General features: G+C 30.6%; 2 protein-coding genes across 6 annotated transcripts in view; one reads left to right on the top strand and one right to left on the bottom strand.

Moving 5' to 3' along the window:
* The window catches only part of LOC137000579 (uncharacterized), a 45,391-nt gene that overhangs the window by 11,681 nt on the left and 12,571 nt on the right, over positions 1-21,139 (top strand). The gene's annotated exons all lie outside the window — the stretch shown is intronic.
* Positions 7,936-19,374, bottom strand: LOC105670851 (uncharacterized). Of its 5 annotated transcripts, none has more exons than XM_067356726.1 (19): positions 19,005-19,374; positions 18,004-18,315; positions 17,786-17,939; positions 17,558-17,712; positions 16,976-17,089; positions 16,740-16,932; positions 14,775-16,635; positions 13,774-14,085; positions 13,556-13,709; positions 13,328-13,482; positions 12,750-12,863; positions 12,532-12,682; positions 10,552-12,428; positions 9,550-9,861; positions 9,332-9,485; positions 9,104-9,258; positions 8,538-8,651; positions 8,314-8,494; positions 7,936-8,209 (listed from the first exon to the last, which is right to left on the bottom strand). In XM_067356726.1, exons 1-7 carry the CDS (start codon positions 19,187-19,189, stop codon positions 16,459-16,461), a joined length of 1,290 nt encoding a protein of 429 aa, XP_067212827.1. In that variant the 5' UTR covers positions 19,190-19,374; the 3' UTR covers positions 7,936-8,209; positions 8,314-8,494; positions 8,538-8,651; positions 9,104-9,258; positions 9,332-9,485; positions 9,550-9,861; positions 10,552-12,428; positions 12,532-12,682; positions 12,750-12,863; positions 13,328-13,482; positions 13,556-13,709; positions 13,774-14,085; positions 14,775-16,458. The 5 variants fall into 5 exon arrangements, with proteins under 5 accessions (XP_067212827.1, XP_067212826.1, XP_067212830.1 ...); XM_067356725.1 differs by having other exon boundaries at positions 8,314-8,470; XM_067356729.1 differs by having other exon boundaries at positions 8,314-8,470; positions 16,740-16,908; positions 19,005-19,370.

The raw sequence follows: 21,139 nt of genomic DNA, 5'->3' as shown, positions 1-21,139 counted from the left end.
TCATATTGTATGCGTATGATCTAGCTGATATTTGCGTATGAACACATTTTACATCTAGATGAAAATATCAAAATGGAAGCATCTTAACTTTCTGGTATCGGAATATCAGTGGACATTCATAGTCGATATGCGTACCAAGCATGTTCGTTCGCTCGAGCTCGAATCGTGCGCTCTAATCGACAGCGGAAGGAGAGAAAAGTACGGCCGTGCGTTCGGCCTTTGGGATTCGTGAGAGCACAATGGAATTATGCTCTATCGTATCGGGGCGATTGCGGAGGAGCAATGGGGGAGGCTTTGGCGACACACACGCGCGTATGTATGCACATACGGGCGTGCACGCGCGCAACGACAGAACGACGGACGGGCGATATAGCATCACGGTATGTCGGATATGCTCGCTATGCCGGGACCATGTTCTGGTTTTGATCCATTCGCCAGATAAGATCGCCCTTTGTTACCGAGGCTCGTGCCTTCGGGACCTGAGAGAGAACCACCGGTGTGCTTTTACCTACGGCCTGCCCTTCGCTTTGCTCTTCCTCTCGGTCTCCGTCCTTATCCGCGAATCCTTCTGTGAAAGGAGGATACACGTTTTGTGGTGAAAGTATGAGAATCTGTGTGTGTGTGTGTGTGTGTGTGTGTGTGAAAGCAATGATGAATTATGATCATTGATCGTTGTCGTCATTTTTTAGAGTTATGACATGGTGTTAAGTAATGGGAAAATCTGAGTATGATTTATTTAAAATAAGCGATTAAAGATTGTGAAGGGATTAGGAAAATATTGACATATATTATATAATATATATTAGCATAATTGCTATTCTCATATTTTTTCTATTGTTTAGAGTAACGACGATACATATATTTAAATTTAGATCCATTTTTTATCTCAATCTTTATATTAATCCAAATTTTATTTGTTAACTGATATTCTTGACTTTGTGTAATTATCCGTCATAGTAATCCGCCATAATTAATTAACTTGTTATTTAATTCCGTACCGTTTACCGTTTTAGTTAGAACGTTTCCAGAATCGAGAAAAGTTTTATCTATCTTTCTCTCTTCTCTTGTCTTTCCGGAGAGGATGAGGAGGTCCGACCTGTCGCGGTTGAACACTCATTTGTGGTTAACTCGCCGCAGGAGTATCGACTACTCTTGAGTGGCGGTGGATTCATGTCAGTGACTTTATCGGCGCGCGTTAAACAAACCGTATGTTCTATCACGTGTTAACCACCACACGGTGATTCAATCGAATTAACCGCGGAACAAATCCCCGCTGCGAACGTAATGACTATTTCGAGGCTCGGCATATAGAACACGTCATCCTTTTCTCGAATCTTTAATACCGCATAATTTGATACAAAAAAAAGCTTTTAATTCGTAATCATTTTGCCACATAAAGAATGGAATGTTTTTGTATCGCTGTATCTTTCTTATAAACATGAGAGGCAAGCGTTTTAATTATTTAAAAATTTTAAATTTAGTATCACAACTTGATTGATTTTAATTCAATATAAAGCACCTTCTTAAGAAACAATTGTCAAATGCATACAAATCAATCACATACATTTCAAACAAATAATTGTTTGTATAGAGTCATCGTAAAAGATTTAATGCTATTCTATCAAATTTCTTACGTTTCATTTATGTTTACGGCTATTGTCAGTCTCAAGTCGCAAATCGCGCAGCGCGATTTTCGATTTACGGCTTACGACGCGCATCGTCGTTCGGCATTTTCGCCTCGTACGCTTCGTTTTGTCGTCATCGCCGTCGTCGTCGTTTTCGCGAGCTCGCAGCAGCCAGAGTCGAGTAATAGGCCGTCTAATGGAAACGTGTTTTTGCAGAACAGCCGTGCTGCCGTCTTTGCTCGGGGTGTCCAACACTGCTTCTCATTGCAGTGATTAGCGGCGCGGTGTCGTGACGACGATATAAAGTACCGTCAGCTGTCCCCCCTTCTTCTTATCCTTCTCTCTCGAAGGGAAAGTCATGCGTGTTGTATTGCGCGTCGTTTGCTCGCGCGTGCCCGCTCGCACGCACGCGTGAAAGCCCTCGTGACTCCGTGGGGCCTGTTCGACTGCGGCGTGACCCCGCAGCCTCTTTTTGCCGGTCCGAATACCATTACTAATCCCGCCGTAAGTGCCCCAATTAACATGGAAATGCGCCCGATCGATCCACCGAGTGAACCTTCGCCGACTGTACGTTCATTCCCACGTGTGCCCATCCTATTTGGTTTCGAACGGGCTCCTCGAATGCCAGTCTAATGATAGCTTAATGATGCTTGGTAATAAAGTCTCTAGCCCGGCCTCGCCGATATCGAGATGAATCTCGCGAGTTTTCAAGCATTTGCGGGAGCGGTGCTTTGTACCACTTTTCCTGCTGCGAAGAAACCGTTTACCGTTTCATTGCACATTCAAAGTACAGCTTTTACTCTTGGAATTAACAAACTATTAAAGAAAATATTTGAAGAATTTAGCACTTCTCAAGGTTCCCTAATGTCAAGATTTTAATTTTACGACTTTAGATAATACCGTTGATCTCTTTTTACTTTACTATCCACTTTAAATTTATCGCTTTAGATAAGAAGATATGTAGTATTGATAGAGCCAACTTAAATTTGATTGACAATTGATTCTGGGACTTTATGTAGAATTCTACTGAAAATTAATATCCAGAAATTTTCGAAAATCCGCTTGTAAATGTCATTATTTTTAATAGTTAGTAAAATTTCAAAAAGTGATAACTAAAATTCTAGTCGAGAGTCGTGTCGCTTTTTATCCTTCTCGAAATCAGTAGATATTTATATCCTAGTTTCGCCGTTAACATCACCGTAACTGTTGTCCGTCTCGCAAACGGCGTACCGCCGAGGGCTGCTGCCTGGCAGGCTCGCGTACGGCAAGACAAGGCAAGGCAGCGGCAAGGCGATACAAGCTGTGGCAGAGCATCGCGGAGATATGCCCTGTCTGCCTGCGGGTGCAACGACCCGTCTGACCTTTGTCCGGCCCGTGCTTCGGCCTGGCCCTGCCGGTACCAACGAGACGCCCGATCTACCGACTCGCGGCGCGGCCCGACTTGTCCCGCTCCGAACTCGGGGCCTGTACTCGCGATCGGCCTCGTATCAGAGTTGAACGCGAATGAACTCGAAAACTCGACGGTTGCATCAAGACAGTCTGCATCTCATAATATTTATAAAAAAATTTTTTTTGCTGCGAGTTAAAATGTAACCTTTGGACAAAAGCACCTTTTCAAACAAATATAAAGATTTTTATTCATACTTTTATAATTAAACAAGTATTGGAGGAAGTAATAATTATAGTGAAATGTGTTCACTTGCATCCATAAATTTCTCGGTAAAGAAAAAATATTTTGAAATGTTGATTGCTTATGAACCGTTAGAACGAGTCGGAATAAAAATATTTTATTTGACATTTGAAATTTTTATGGGATTGTTGCAAATCATTTCTACTCCATTTTATTATAGGATCGTAAAGGATAACGACAAAAATCGCAATGCACTAATAAATATTAACGTGACACACTTTATTTTTACTATTACCAAACGCGTTTTCTTAATAACTTGAACTCTTAACGTGATCGTGAAATCTACATATATAAATAAATGATTTTCTAGATGAGGTTATGAAACTGTAATCATAATTCATTTCAAGACTCATAGTTATAGCACATACGAGTGAGCGACGTTACACGAATCCTAAGAGCAATTCGATGCACGCGATAATTCCTCGGATATTCCGAATTCCGCAGTTGGAAAACGTGTCAACGACTTTGCACAAGATCCGGGAACATAAAGAGAAGCGCAATAGAAGGGCGTAAATTTGTTATCACGAAGTATAAAATTATTTTTAATCGTAATCCAGTTTCCATGTTCGAAGATGAGACGGGTCGTTTCTGAAAAACATCCGAAGAGACCGGGCCACCTTTCGAGGCGAAGTTTAATGACGCAATAAAAATCTGGAGATCGTTAGGTAGAGCCGCTAGGTTTTAGCTGTTGAGATTTTTTTCCGCTGTGATGACCGTGCGTATGATTGTTTCAAAATTATCGTAACGAATATGAATAATGAAGGAAATCTCATCTGCGAGATGTATCTAATTATTTGATTGATTAGAAATGTTTTTTTCTACGAGTGATGTAACGAGATTTGACTTTTATTTTTCACAAATTATCTCAGATTTTTTTTGCACATAGAAATATTAGATACCTAATGCTGTCAATATTTTTTGTTATTTTAAAAATGATTCGAATAGTTCTTTGAATATAAAGCATGGATATTTTTAATAAGTATATTAAATCATAATAATAACTTGATAATTTATATTGTTCGTAAAATATTTAAAAAATATTAGAAAATTCTCTTTTTCTCTCTCTCTCTCTCTCTCTCTCTCTCAAAAGTTTCCGCATACTTTGTATCTTTATCATTTTTCATTTAATGAGGTAATCAAGCTATATTACACCGTGACATTTTCTTGACTCCGTTAAGCGATGCGTTCGCGCGAAGGTATAACTACAAGAGCGATTTAGCAGATGGTGGAGCGCAGGTGACGTTGCGTTAAGTTACTCTTAAGATCATGGCTAAATAATTATTGCTGGCGGGAGGATGGATCTTCACGCCTAATTTGATGACGGAGATCCACCTGTCTTACGTAAGGCTCTTGCTATGTGGAACTTGTTACGCGGATTACTTGCCTAATCAACAAAATCGCAACTACAACGTAGACATTATTACTAAGTGAATTATAATTATCTCGTGTAATAATAGTTTATATTTTAACATTTTTTTATACATTAGATAACATAATAAACATGTGAAATAAATGTAGGGCAGATATATAAAGCATTAATGGTCAAAATAATAGTACAAAATCATGTTTAATAATCATAATTAATAATTTTTAATAGATTTTAGATTTATCGAATAAAAGCAGTACAATTAATGCATACATATTCTTAAAATTTACAATTTTGGAAATAGAAATGATTTAATCAAGAGTTTTTATAAATTTAAATATACAATTACGAATTGCGATAAAACATTGATTTTTGATTTTGAAATGTTTAACTAATTACAAATTTATGATGCGCTTTTGTTTTATCGTCAGCCTTGCTGAGGTAAGGATCGCACTCGGTATCGTCTTGCTAACAGCGGGTTTGCGTGTAAATTCCTTTGCCTCTTTTTGCTAGATAACGAGACGAACTTTCTACGATAAAAGCACTTTCTTGCGGCGAGCGTCGGCGCAATATTACTTTTTACGGGTACACCAAGCCGTTGTTAGACGACACACTCTAGGGATGCATTTATCTTATGGGATTCTCAGCTACTTCAAGTATCTCGATGCCATTGGTACCAAAAGTAAGATGAAACTTTGCAGTACATAACTATGTGTTGTACCGCTATTCAATGATACGAGATTGCTTGCGACGTTTCTCTATATCTTACATTCTTAATCAGTCGGGTTATATATAATATAATAACATATCAGTAAAATTATTAAGATATTAAAATATAATATAATTTCACATATATTTTCAATGAGAAAGCATTTATTAAGAAAAGATAACATTTTATTAACAAAGAAAATATAAAAGATAAATTATTATAAAAGTTATGTTATTAACATTAATGATAATTATCGGTGTAACATTAATATTTCATAAATACGTAGAAACCGATATCAGTATTCTATTTATTTTATTTTATTATTAAATATCTAGTAATTTTTCGTATATGTATAGCGTGTAAACTTGAAAAATATAATTCTTCTGGCGACGAAGATAATTTGACGCCACGAATAAAAACGAAAAATATTTCACTATGGTGAGTGAACAGTTCGAGGCTGGCAAATTATGGAAGCAGTTAAAGAAGCGTGGCCTCTTTCAAGACGATATCGCTATCATACCGCGCGGCACTGTGACCAAACGTAATATCACGCTCTTCCACAAGAGCCAAGACTCAACGTCACGCCTATCCACTCTCGAAATCTCGCACCAAACAGTTTTTCTACTGCGTTACAATGAGTTTATCGCCGCGAACACGCCTGAACGGTTTGTAGTCGCTTTTTGACCCTTCCGCGTTTAATGGATTGTATATTATGTCTCGCAAAAACAAAAAGCCGATCAACATTTTCCAATGATGAACTTAATAATCATTGTAAAATTATAAAAACAAAATCCATCTAAATTAAACAGTTCAGTTACAATATCTAATTATCAAATTTTACTTCACAATCAAATGTATAAAGTAATTACACTTTTACAATTATTTATAATTTATTTATTTAATGGGACAACCATGAAAAAATGATATAATAAATTGCATAAATACATAAAACTGGGATTACCAAGGATTAGTAGGATTATTATTAAAAATTACTAGAATTATTGCCTTATATATCTTTGAAATCACTGAGGCTCTGAGAAATAGGAGGAAGATTTACAGCTGTGTAAATTCCACATTCGAGAAAATAACCAGCAATGTTCGCGGATCACAGCGGTTTCACCGATCGTCTGTCGGCGTTTTCTTCGAGTAAGTGAGTCGAGAACAAACGGTAGGTCGCTCGTTACCGGATCTGCTGATCGTTTTATGAGATTTTTACGATAGGTTACGCGCACGTGTCGCGCAAATCCACGTTTCTATGTGATTTCATCGACGATTCTCGCAGTGTCTCAGACCAACAATATTATCTGTTAACTGCAGATTCTTGAGATTATTTGGAGACAAAAATTTTTATATTAAAATGTCAAGGCTACAATAGTTTTTAAATGAGAAGATTTAAAAAATGATTAATCTCAGATTGTGTCAAAAATTCACGCGTTGAAGCACCTTGCATATTGATTTTTATATCCTTATTATATGAGAAACCCCAAAAATTTATTAACAGGTGATATGATTAGTCTGAGACATCTTGTATATTTTACAATATTTTTTTATAAATATATTCCCTTAATAATATTAAAATAAAATATAATATTAAAATAAAATTCATTGAATCGGCTTACCGATACGATGCGTAGCAGCTGAGTTGTTCTCACATGTTGATCTGTAACATACATACATCTAAATTAATGCAGCGTTTAAAATAATTATTTGAGAAATTTCTACAATATTCAAAAATATTGTAGAAAAGATGTCTCAGATCATCCTGTATATGTGTTATGTTCGCGGTTCCTGTCATCGGCAAATTAAGAGTGCTACCGCGCTAGCTGCTTTGCGGTTACGCGATTGCGGCCGACTTCATTCTTGCGGTGCGTAGACGACCGCACGAAAAACGCAAGCCACGGTCAATATTTGCGGTTTTATCACCGGTAGAAACATTTAAAGTATCGGGTATCTATTTTTATTCACATGGAAATAAATATTGCTACTATATTCGATACTTCATTCAAAAGTAAAGATTTTACATGAAAAAATAATTAAAATAAAAAAAGTTTTTAAAAGCTTTTAAAAATCTAAGAATTCTAATACCTAAAAATTAAAAATTAAAAGTAATTATCAATTAATTCACAAAGAATTATATTTTGATGGATTTTCATTGCTTTATAATACTTTGTGGTGTAGCACCGCCAAGTTTTTTTGCGTTTTTTAATAAATATCTTTTTATTTTGATTAAATTTTTTATATTTTTTTATCTCTTACGCGAAAATAACGCGCCTTGCGCGTCAAATGTTATTTGTTCCAAATGTAGGTATAACGAGTGTAACACGTAGTCTATATAAAAAATTTTTTAGACAAACAAATTTGATGCTGTTATTTAAAATTATTTTTATAAATACTTGGACGTTGTTTATTGGACGGGTTGGACATGCTTGCCTCTGAATTAATTGCCAGCGCAAAAGATTAAAAATCTTTTTTTGTTTCGAACAAATAATTTTTGCACACGCTAATGTTATATTTTGAAAAATATGGATTTTTTGAAGCAAACATATTACAGACAAAAATATACAATTTATTTTCTGTTTCATGATATTAAGTATATAATTTATGTAAACAATCAAAGTATAATAGAAGAAAAATTGTTAATCAACTTTTTTTATTTAAATAAAATTGCTAAAATACGTCCTTGAAGCGCTATAATAGCCTTGCTTAAAATCACATTCAACCACACCAAGACGATGTGTAATAGCATATATATGGGTGCTATCAAATTCCACAAAAAATACAGGATCCATAGAATTAGTATCAGAATTTATATCAAACGTCTGAAAATTTTTTAAGACAGTAAATATATAATTTTAAGACAGTAAATAATACGTTACTAATAAAGATTATTGCAAGATACATAAAATTTAAAAGTAATACAAACTTTAATGCGTTCACTTAATCTTTGATCCCATAGAATTACTGTATTATCTTCCGTCCCTGTCATAAAAGTATACAAATAATCTGAACAGAGACTTAATAAATCACACCATATTTCATCTAGGACAGAAGCATCCCATGTACGTACAAATTTGGATGTTCTAAAATCACAGTAACGAATATAACTAAATTGAATGGCTAATTAATGTCGATAATAAGATTTGTTACCTTGTATCCATTTGTTTAATATATGATTCATACAGCATGAGAATAGTGTGGGTATCTTGCCATAGTAGTTGGTAACATGTATTACCATCTATACATTTATCCATTACTCGACAACTAAAATACCTTTACATTAGTTTATTGTATATTATTCCTAATATACATGAAAATCAATAAGATTAGAGAAAGGAGACCAAACTTCCCTCTTGTCATCGGGCTATATAATATACAGGAGTGAGCCTTTCGCATAAGAACTAATATGTAGTTTGCGGCCAAAGGATTGCAATAGTAGACTATGTGTTTTTTTTCACATTTATTATCGTTATGATGGGGGATATTAAAAAGACGAAGACAGACATCAGACAGATTTTCTCGTCTAATGTAGATCTCTCTTTTCCACAGTGGGCACCACTTCTTTAAGGCTCTCACCAGTATGTTATATAACTTATTATGTTATAATTACGAATTATAATTACTAAATTGGATCATATAATAGTGTCTGTACAAACATAGTCAACGATTAATTGAACATTTGTAGAAATCAATTACATAATTAAAACATAACTTACTTTTTATTAATATCATAAATTAGAAACCATTGTTCGGCACTAGCAGCAACTTTTGTTTCTGTAGGGTTTAATGAAATTGACCGAATTAATTTCCTGCCTTTCCAATAAATTGTTTCCTTTTCTTCCGCATTATTTTCAAATGTATTTTTTTGTAGCTAAACAAAAACGAACTTTTTACATTCTACATTCTACATTAACATAGCATTTATCCAATTTTTTTAATCTTACTTTTATTAAATTTGAAGAACTTGATATAATATGTTGCGAGGTTACTTCTATGTTCGAAACGTATTCATCATATACATTGGAATGTACTTTTAATTGTTGAATATTATTAATGTTATTCCGCGATTTAATTCTCCAATGTCTAATACTACCATCTCTGCAAGAATTCTTGTAAGAAAAAGAAAATAAACATAAAACAAAATTTATAAATTAATATTTACACGTGGCCGCTTATAATTATATCATTCCAATAAGCAATGCTTGAAAATTGATGGTCACAAGTTGCACAAATCACGTTTTCATGGCTAATGTTACCGTTCTTTGCACGATTAAAAGCTAGAAGTTTATTTTTGTCATAAAGCCAAATTGTATTTCTAGTCATTTTTAGACAATTTTCGTTCATTGTCATGCCTCTCAATTTTTTTATGAAATTTGTTTGTAATGGAAAAATGTTCTTTTTTCTAAATCTTTCACATTGCCAGTTGTAATGCGTAACAAATTTAGATCTATACGAAGATAATAGTAGTTTACATCTGTAAAAGAAAATAAGACGTACGTTCTTTAATGTAATCTTATGAAAAATCGTGAATATTTTGAATGTGAATGTACTGATAATATGTAAAAATTAAAGTGTATTTTAAAAAAACATGCTTAAAAAATTAAATCAAGTTTTGCACAGGTTTTAACCTGTGCAAAACTTCAAAAGCTATGACTCAACGTTAATATGTGCGAAAAACTTTTATCGACATATATTGTACTATATTTGAAAAAAAATATTTTTGTTATCTGAGTGCACTTTTCTTTTAATAATTGCTTTGATGGAGACAAAGAGTGTGATTTTATCGATTTATTTTGTGCAAAAGTACAGAGAAGATTGTAACGTCGACAGATATAATGTATAAATTTCTGATAGCTATTGATTGAAAAATGAAAGAGGGGGCACATTAGCGCTGATGTGCTTGTATGAGAGAATGGAGATGTGATGTAAATAAACCGCGGTAGGGACACATAGAAAAACTATAGAAAATACATATACTGGCAAAAGTCGTTACTTGGAGAAATATAATACTCAGCATCATCAGTAAACATGTGATTTTAAGACAGAGCAGGAACAATAATATGAAGTAAAAATTATCAAAAATTGGTTCGATAGATTGCCTGTTACAAAGAAAATTCTAGAATAAATTGAAATATAAATAAGAATTAAGTTATATTTAACTTACCGTTCACGAAATTTTTTCGACATCTGATTCGTAGCAAGCAAATGGTTACTTTTTTTGTTTAAGATGTCTGTTGATATTACATCAAAATTTTTGCATACTCTTCTGAGCTGTAGTAAAGTATATATATCACATAAATAAAAAATTATTAGCAATATTTCGGGCGGTAAATGGTATAGAAGAGACATATTTGTCTTCTTAATTAGACGTTATCACACGAGAATATGAACACTACAATATGACAATCGGTATATGCACACCACTAAACACTACACTAAAACCGAGAACCAGAGTTGCCAGAACGATACACCGGTCTGATCACTGACATCTATACTGTAGGATGCTAATACCAGACTGGCCTTAAATATATAACAAGAGACTCTGCGTGTTAAATTTTCGCGCATGTGAGAACGCTGATGGACAGCAGTCACCTGTTAATTGGTTGATGATTTTAAATGCCATAACTATAATATAATTCGAATCAGAAGATTGAAAAGATATAATTTATAATTATTATAATAAATAAATAAGTAAATATATATATATTTATACTTATATTATTAAAAATTAAGAATTAAAAAATTAAAAATTTACAATGTAAAAATACAACTTTTAAGGTAAAGACTGAAATATATAACTATTACTTATTTGTATTTATTTAGCAATGTTTACGCAATTATAAAATAATGTTACAATTCTTAAGAATATTTGGAGAATATTTAATATCTTTACATATCTTTTTAATGTTAAGTACTGTCTGACAATTTTCGATTAAGGGCCGATTATAACAATTTTTTCATGGACTTTACCTCTCAGTTACCTAAAATAAATATCAATAATCCTTACTCGATGGTTGGAATACCGAATAAAATTACTTCTAGGTAATAAGAATTTAATTTGTAAGTGAAAATTATCAACAAATTACTGATATTTATTGATGCAACAGTTACTGATATTTATTGATGTTTGTTGCTAAAGTCTACCAGAAAGTGGTAATAATCCACCTTAAAACTTTAATCGCGTTTTTCTAAAAATGAAGTTTATTAAACTAATGTACAACATATTCCAGTCATTTGTGGTCTAATTAATTTAAAATTTTTATTAAATTCTTTATGACCGTACGTTTTATCGTTATACGTACAATAATCACTTTATAACAATTTGATCTTAAAAAATATTTTTTAATTAAATTTTTTTTCCAAACATGCGTAATTTTTATAATATTTGAATTTTTTAAATTCTGTACTTACTACTATAACTCTAATATTGTTTTTTATCTTTTACGCGAAAATAACGCGCATTGCGGGTCAAATGTTATTTGTTCCATATGTAGAAATAACGAGCGTAACACGTAGTTTATATAAAAATTATTTTAAACAAACAAATTTGTTGCTTTTTTTTAAAATTATTTTTATACATCTTTAGACGTTGTTTATTAGACGGGTTGGACATGCTTGCCTCTGAATTAATTGCCAGCGCAAAAGATTAAAAATCCTTTTTTGTTTCGGACAAATAATTTTTGCACACGCTAATGTTATATTTTGAAAAATATGGATTTTTGAAGCAAATATATTACAGACAAAAATATACACAAAATAAAACAATTTATTTTCTGTTTCATGATATTAAGTATATAATTTATGTAAACAATCAAAGTATAATAGAAGAAAAATTGTTAATCAACTTTTTTTCATTTCAATTCAACTTTTTTAAGTAAAATGGCTAAAATACGTCCTAAAATATTTCCTTGAAGCGCTATAATAGCCTCGCTTAAAATCAAGTTCAACCACACCAAGTTGATTTGTAATAGCATATATATGGTTGCTATCAAATTCCACAAAAAATACAGGATCAATCGTATCAAAATATATATCAAACGTCTGAAAATTTTTAAGACAGTAAATATATAATTTTAAGACAGTAAATAATACGTTACTAATAAAGATTATTGCAAGATACATAAAATTTAAAAGTAATACAAACTTTAATGCATTCACTTAATCTTTGATCCCATAGAATTACTTTACTATTACCCGTCCCTGTTATAATAGTATACAAATAATCTGAAGAGAGACTATATAATTCACAATTATTTAGGACAGAAGCATCCCATGTACGTACAAATTTGGATGTTCTAAAATTACAGTAACGAATATAACTAAATTAAATGGCTAATTAATGTCGATAATAAGATTTGTTACCTTGTATCCATTTGTTTAATATATGATTCATACAGCATGAGAATAGTGTGAGTATCTTGCCATAGTAGTTGGTAACATGTATTACCATCTATACATTTATCCATTACCTGACAACTAAAATACTTTTACATTAGTTTATTGTATATTATTCCTAATATACATAAAAATCAATAAGATTAGAGAAAGGAGACCAAACTTCCCTCTTGTCATCGGGCTATATAATATACAGGAGTGAGCCTTTTGCATAAGAACTAATATGTAGTTTGCGGCCAAAGGATTGCAATAGTAGACTATGTGTTTTTTTTTTCACATTTATTATCGTTATGATGGGGGATATTAAAAAGACGAAGACAGACATCAGACAGATTTTCTCGTCTAATGTAGATCTCTCTTTTCCACACACACACAGTGGGCACCACTTCTTTAAGGCTCTCACCAGTATGTTATATAACTTATTATATTATAATTACGAATTATAATTATACTAAATCGGATCATATAATAGTGTCTGTACAAACATAGTCAACGATTAATTGAACATTTGTAGAAATCAATTAATTAATAAAAACATAACTTACTTTTTATTAATATCATAAATTAGAAACCATTGTTCGGCACTAGCAGCAACTTTTGTTTCTGTAGGGTTTAATGAAATTGACCGAATTAATTTCCTGCCTTTCCAATAAATTGTTTCCTTTTCTTCCGCATTATTTTCAAATGTATTTTTTTGTAGCTAAACAAAAACGGACTTTTTACATTCTACATTCTACATTAACATAGCATATATCCAAATTTTTTAATCTTACTTTTATTAAATTTGAAGAACTTGATATAATATGTTGCGAGGTTACTTCTATGTTCGAAACGTATTCATCATATACATTGGAATGTACTTTTAATTGTTGAATATTATTAATGTTATTCCGCGATTCAATTCTCCAATGTCTAATACTACCATCTCTGCAAGAATTTTTGTAAGAAAAAGAAAATAAACATAAAACAAAATTTATAAATTAATATTTACACGTGGCCGCTTATAATTATATCATTGCAATAAGCAATGCTTGAAAATTGATGGTCACAAGTTGCACGAATCACGTTTTTACAGCTAATGTTACCGTTCTTTGCACGATTAAAAGCTAGAAGTTTATTTTTGTCATAAAGCCAAATTGTATTTCTAGTCATTTTTAGACAATTTTTGTTTATTGTCATGCCTCTCAATTTGTTTATGAAATTTGTTTGTAATGGAAAAATTTCCTTCATTTTATATCTTTCATATTGCCAGTTGTAACGCGTAATAAATTTAGATCTATACGAAGATAATAGTGGTTTACATCTGTAAAAGAAGATAAGACGTACGTTCTTCAATGTAATCTTATGAAAAATCGTGAATATTTTGAATGTAAATGTACTGATAATATGTAAAAATTAAAATGTATTTTAAAAAACATGCTTAAAAAATTAAATCAAGTTTTGCACAGGTTTTAACCTGTGCAAAACTTCAAAAGCTATGACTCAACGTTAATATGTGCGAAAAACTTTTATCTACATATATTGTACTATATTTGAAAAAAAATATTTTTGTTATCTGAGTGCACTTTTCTTTTAATAATTGCTTTGATGGAGACAAAGAGTGTGATTTTATCGATTTATTTTGTGCAAAAGTACAGAGAAGATTGTAACGTCGACAGATATAATGTATAAATTTCTGATAGCTATTGATTGAAAAATGAAAGAGGGGGCACATTAGCGCTGATGTGCTTGTATGAGAGAATGGAGATGTGATGTAAATAAACCGCGGTAGGGACACATAGAAAAACTATAGAAAATACATATACTGGCAAAAGTCGTTACTTGGAGAAATATAATACTCAGCATCATCAGTAAACATGTGATTTTAAGACAGAGCAGGAACAATAATATAAAGTGAAAATTATCAAAAATCGGTTCGATAGATTGCGTGTTACAAAGAAAATTCTAGAATAAATTGAAATACAAATAAGAATTAAGTTATATTTAACTTACCGTTCACGAAATTTTTTCGATATCTGATTCGTAGCAAGCAAATGGTTACTTTTTTTATTTAAGATCTTTGTTGATATTACATCAAAATTTTTGCATACACTTCTGAGCTGTAGTAAAGTATATATATCACATAAATCGAAAATTATTAGCAATATTTCGGGCGGTAAATGGTATAGAAGAGACATATTTGTCTTCTTAACTAGACGTTATCACACGAGAATATGAACACTACAATATGACAATCGGTATATGCACACCACTAAACACTACACTAAAACCGAGAACCAGAGTTGCCAGAACGATACACCGGTCTGATCACTGACATCTATATGTAGGATACTAATACCAGACTGGCCTTAAATATATAACAAGAAACTCTCCGTGTTAAATTTTCGCGCATGTGAAAACGCTGATGGACAGCAGTCACCTGTTAATTGGTTGATGATTTTAAATGCCATAACTATAATATAATTCGAATCAGAAGATTGGAAAGATATAATTTATTATTATTATAATAAATAAATGAGTAAATATATATATATATATATTTATACTTATATTATTAAAAATTTAAAATTAAAAAATTAAAAATTTACAATATAAAAATACAACTTTTTAAGGTAAAGACTGAAATATATAAAATAATTATTTATTTGTATTTATTTAGCAATGTTTACGCAATTATAAAATAATGTTACAATTCTTAAGAATATTTGGAGAATATTTAATATCTTTACATATCTTTTTAATGTTAAGTACTGTCTGACAATTTTCGATTAAGGGCCGATTATAACAATTTTTTCATGGACTTTACCTCTCAGTTACCTAAAATAAATGTCAGTAATCCTTACTCGATGGTTGGAATACCGAATAAAATTACTTCTAGGTAATAAGAATTTAATTTGTAAGTGAAAATTATCAACAAATTACTGATATTTATTGATGCAACAGTTACTGATATTTATTGATGTTTGTTGCTAAAGTCTACCAGAAAGTGGTAATAATCCACCTTAAAACTTTAATCGCGTTTTTCTAAAAATGAAGTTTATTAAACTAATGTACAACATATTCCAGTCATTTGTGGTCTAATTAATTTAAAATTTTTTTAAATTTTTTATGACCGTACGTTTTATCGTTATACGTACAATAATCACTTTATAACAATTTGATCTTAATAAATATTTTTTAATTAAATTTTTTTTCCAAACATGCGTAGTTTTTATAATATTTGAATTTTTTGATTTTGTACTTACCACTATAACTCCAATATTGTTTTTTATCTTTTACGCGAAAATAACGCGCATTGCACGTCAAATGTTACTTGTTCCATATGTAGGAATAACGAGCGTAACACGTAGTTTACATAAAAATTATTTTAAACAAACAAATTTGTTGCTTTTTTTTAAAATTATTTTTATACATCCTTAGACGTTGTTCATTAGACGGGTTGGACATGCTTACCTCTGAATTAATTGCCAGCGCAAAAGATTAAAAATCCTTTTTTGTTTCGGACAAATAATTTTTGCACACGCTAATGTTATATTTTGAGAAATATGGATTTTTGAAACAAACAAATTACAGACAAAAATATACAATTTATTTTCTGTTTCATGATATTAAGTATATAATTTATGTAAACAATCAAAGTATAATAGAAGAAAAATTGTTAATCAACTTTTTTTATTTAAGTAAATTGGCTAAAATACGTCCTAAAATACGTCCTTGAAGCGCTATAATAGCCTAGCTGAAAATCAAGTTCAACCACACCAAGTTGATTTGTAATAGCATATATATGGGTGCTATCAAATTCCACAAAAAATACAGGATCGTTAGAATTAATATCAGAATTTATACAAAACGTCTGAAAATTTTTTAAGACAGTAAATATATAATTTTAAGACAGTAAATAATACGTTACTAATAAAGATTATTGCAAGATACATAAAATTTAAAAGTAATACAAACATTAATGAATTTACTTAATCTTTGATCCCATAGAATTACTGTATTATCTTCCGTCCCTGTCATAAAAGTATACAAATAATCTGAACGGAGACTTAATAAATTCCTACTTAAATCACACCATATGTTATCTAGGACAGAAGCATCCCATGTACGTACAAATTTGGATGTTCTAAAATTAGAGTAACGAATATAACTAAATTGAATGGCTAATTAATGTCGATAATAAGATTTGTTACCTTGTATCCATTTGTTTAATATATGATTCATACAGCATGAGAATAGTGTGAGTATCTTGCCATAGTAGTTGGTAACATGTATTACCATCTATACATTTATCCATTACCTGACAACTAAAATACCTTTACATTAGTTTATTGTATATTATTCCTAATATACATGAAAATCAATAAGATTAGAGAAAGGAGACCAAACTTCTCTCTTGTCATCGGGCTATATAATATACAGGAGTGAGCCTTTCGCATAAGAACTAATATGTAGTTTGCGGCCAAAGGATTGCAATAGTAGACTATGTGTTTTTTTTTCACATTTATTACCGTTATGATGGAAGATATTTAAAAGACAAAGACAGACATCAGACAGACATCAGACAGATTTTCTCGTCTAATGTAGATCTCTCTTTCCCACACACAGTGAGCACCACTTTTTTAAGGCTCTCACCAGTATGTTATATAACTTATTATGTTATAATTACGAATTATAATTACTAAATCGGATCATATAATAGTGTCTGTACAAACATAGTCAACGATTAATTGAACATTTGTAGAAATCGATTAATTAATGAAAACATAACTTACTTTTTGTTAATATCATAAATTAGAAACCATTGTTCGGCACTAGCAGCAACTTTTTTTTCTGTGGGGTTTAATGAAATTGACCGAATTAATTTCCTGCCTTTCCAATAAATTGTTTCCTTTTCTTCTGCATTATTTTCAAATGTATTTTTTTGTAGCTAAACAAAAACGGACTTTTTACATTCTACATTCTACATTAACATAGCATATATCCAAATTTTTTAATCTTACTTTTATTAAATTTGAAGAACTTGATATAATATGTTGCGAGGTTACTTCTATGTTCGAAACGTATTCATCATATACATTGGAATGTACTTTTAATTGTTGAATATTATTAATGTTATTCAGCGATTCAATTCTCCAATGTCTAATACTACCATCTCTGCAAGAATTTTTGTAAGAAAAAGAAAATAAACATAAAACAAAGTTTATAAATTAATATTTACACGTGGCCGCTTATAATTATATCATTGCAATAAGCAATGCTTGAAAATTGACGGTCACAAGTTGCACGAATCACGTTTTTACGGCTAATGTTACCGTTCTTTGCACGATTAAAAGCTAGAAGTTTATTTTTGTCATAAAGCCAAATTGTATTTCTAGTCATTTTTAGACAATTTTCGTTCATTGTCGTGCCTCTCAATTCTTTTATGAAATTTGTTTGTAATGGAAAAATGTTCTTTTTTCCAAATCTTTCCCATTGCCAGTTGTAATGCGTAACAAATTTAGATCTATACGTAGATAATAGTGGTTTACATCTGTAAAAGAAAATAAGACGTACGTTCTTTAATGTAATCTTATGAAAAATCGTGAATATTTTGAATGTGAATGTACTAATAATATGTAAAAATTAAAGTGTATTTTAAAAAGACATGCTTAAAAAATTAAATCAAGTTTTGCACAGGTTTTAACCTGTGCAAAACTTCAAAAGCTATGTCTCAACGTTAATATGTGCGAAAAACTTTTATCAACATATATTGTACTATATTTGAAAAAAAAAATTTTTTTATCTGAGTGCAATTTTTTTTTAATAATTGCTTTGATGGAGACAAAGAGTGTAATTTTATCGATTTATTTTGTGCAAAAGTACAGAGAAGATTGTAACGTCGACAGATATAATGTATAAATTTCTGATAGCTATTGATTGAAAAATGAAAGAGGGGGCACATTAGCGCTGATGTGCTTGTATGAGAGAATGGAGATGTGATGTAAATAAACCGCGGTAGGGACACATAGAAAAACTATAGAAAATACATATACTGACAAAAGTCGTTACTTGGAGAAATATAATACTCAGCATCATCAGTAAACATGTGATTTTAAGACAGAGCAGGAACAATAATATAAAGTGAAAATTATCAAAAATCGGTTCGATAGATTGCGTGTTACAAAGAAAATTCTAGAATAAATTGAAATACAAATAAGAATTAAGTTATATTTAACTTACCGTTCACGAAATTTTTTCGATATCTGATTCGTAGCAAGCAAATGGTTACTTTTTTTATTTAAGATCTCTGTTGATATTACATCAAAATTTTTGCATACTCTTCTGAGCTGTAGTAAAGTATATATATCACATAAATCGAAAATTATTAGCAATATTTCGGGCGGTAAATAGTATAGAAGAGACATATTTGTCTTCTTAATTAGACGTTATCACACGAGAATATGAACACTACAATATGACAATCGGTATATGCACACCACTAAACACTACACTAAAACCGAGAACCAGAGTTGCCAGAACGATACACCGGTCTGATCACTGACATCTATATGTAGGATACTAATACCAGACTGGCCTTAAATATATAACAAGAAACTCTGCGTGTTAAATTTTCGCGCATGTGAAAACGCTGATGGACAGCAGTCACCTGTTAATTGGTTGATGATTTTAAATGCCATAACTATAATATAATTCAAATCAGAAGATTGAAAAGATATAATTTATTATTATTATAATAAATAAATGAGTAAATATATATATATATATATATTTATACTTATATTATTAAAAATTAAAAATTAAAAAATTAAAAATTTACAATATAAAAATACAACTTTTAAGGTAAAGACTGAAATATATAAAATAATTACTTATTTGTATTTATTTAGCAATGTTTACGCAATTATAAAATAATGTTGCAATTCTTAAGAATATTTGGAGAATATTTAATATCTTTACATATCTTTTTAATGTTAAGTACTGTCTGACAATTTTCGATTAAGGGCTGATTATAACAATTTTTTCATGGACTTTACCTCTCAGTTACCTAAAATAAATATCGGTAATCCTTACTCGATGGTTGGAATACCGAATAAAATTACTTCTAGGTAATAAGAATTTAATTTGTAAGTGAAAATTATCAACAAATTACTGATATTTATTGATGCAACAGTTACTGATATTTATTGATGTTTGTTGCTAAAGTCTACCAGAAAGTGGTAATAATCCACCTTAAAACTTTAATCGCGTTTTTCTAAAAATGAAGTTTATTAAACTAATGTACAACATATTTTAGTCATTTGTGGTCTAATTAATTTAAAATTTTTATTAAATTCTTTATGACCGTACGTTTTATCGTTATACGTACAATAATCACTTTATAACAATTTGATCTTAAAAAATATTTTTTAATTAAATTTTTTTTCCAAAGATGCGTAATTTTTATATTTGAATTTTTTTAATTTTGTACTTACCACTATCACTCCAATATTGTTTTTTATCTTTTACGCGAAAATAACGCGCATTGCACGTCAAATGTTACTTGTTCCATATGTAGGAATAACGAGCGTAACACGTAGTTTATATAAAAATTATTTTGAACAAACAAATTTGTTGTTTTTTTTTTAAATTATTTTTATACATCCTTAGACGTTGTTTATATTAGACGGGTTGGACATGCTTGCCTCTAAATTAATTGCCAGCGCAAAAGATTAAAAATCCTTTTTTGTTTCGGACAAATAATTTTTGCACACGCTAATGTTATATTTTGTGAAATATGCATTTTTGAAACAAACATATTACAGACAAAAATATACAATTTATTTTCTGTTTCATGATATTAAGTATATAATTTATATAAACAATCAAAGTATAATAGAAGAAAAATTGTTAATCAATTTTTTATAGTTACATAGCAGTATGCTTTAGTTGCATAGTTACATAGCAGTATGACTATTGATGGAATTATACTCTTAACATCTAACTGAAGAAATTAATTAACTTTATTTAAATCGTTTAAGATTAAAAAAAGTATTACAATCTCATATTGAATTTTCAATTGCCATATTTTTAATATATAAAATTGAAATAATTTTTTTATATTTATATTCAAGTTTTAAAATAAAGAAGCAAATAAAATTTGCTTTAGAATAAATTTCCATTTTTTTAAATATTCTTTGACATTTTTGTTTTAATATCAGATTATTTGATGATAATAATTAAAGATAAAATAGACGAATTTACAAAATCGTTGAAATCTAAATATTTTGTGTTCTCGCGCTTCAACTTTATTCAGAAACTAAATAGTCGTAGTAGCATCGAGCAAACTGATCCTGCGTACACATGTATGCAGAATC

Source organism: Linepithema humile, chromosome 6 (genome assembly GCF_040581485.1).
Source record: "Linepithema humile isolate Giens D197 chromosome 6, Lhum_UNIL_v1.0, whole genome shotgun sequence".
In the NCBI taxonomy this organism is placed as follows: Eukaryota; Metazoa; Arthropoda; class Insecta; order Hymenoptera; family Formicidae; genus Linepithema; species Linepithema humile.
Note: the sequence above shows the minus strand (reverse complement) of the source record. Positions and strands in the feature narration are given on the sequence as shown.

Bases quoted from the DNA above. Each gene is read 5' to 3' on its own strand.
- LOC105670851 (XM_067356726.1), bottom strand. From the start codon at position 19,189: ATGTCTCTTCTATACTATTTACCGCCCGAAATATTGCTAATAATTTTC. The intron at 18,316-19,004 runs GTAAGTTAAATA...TTTCTTTTACAG, and splicing joins TCGAAAAAATTTCGTGAACG to ATGTAAACCACTATTATCTA. The intron at 16,933-16,975 runs GTAACAAATCTT...CATTCAATTTAG, and splicing joins ATTAAACAAATGGATACAAG to TTATATTCGTTACTCTAATT.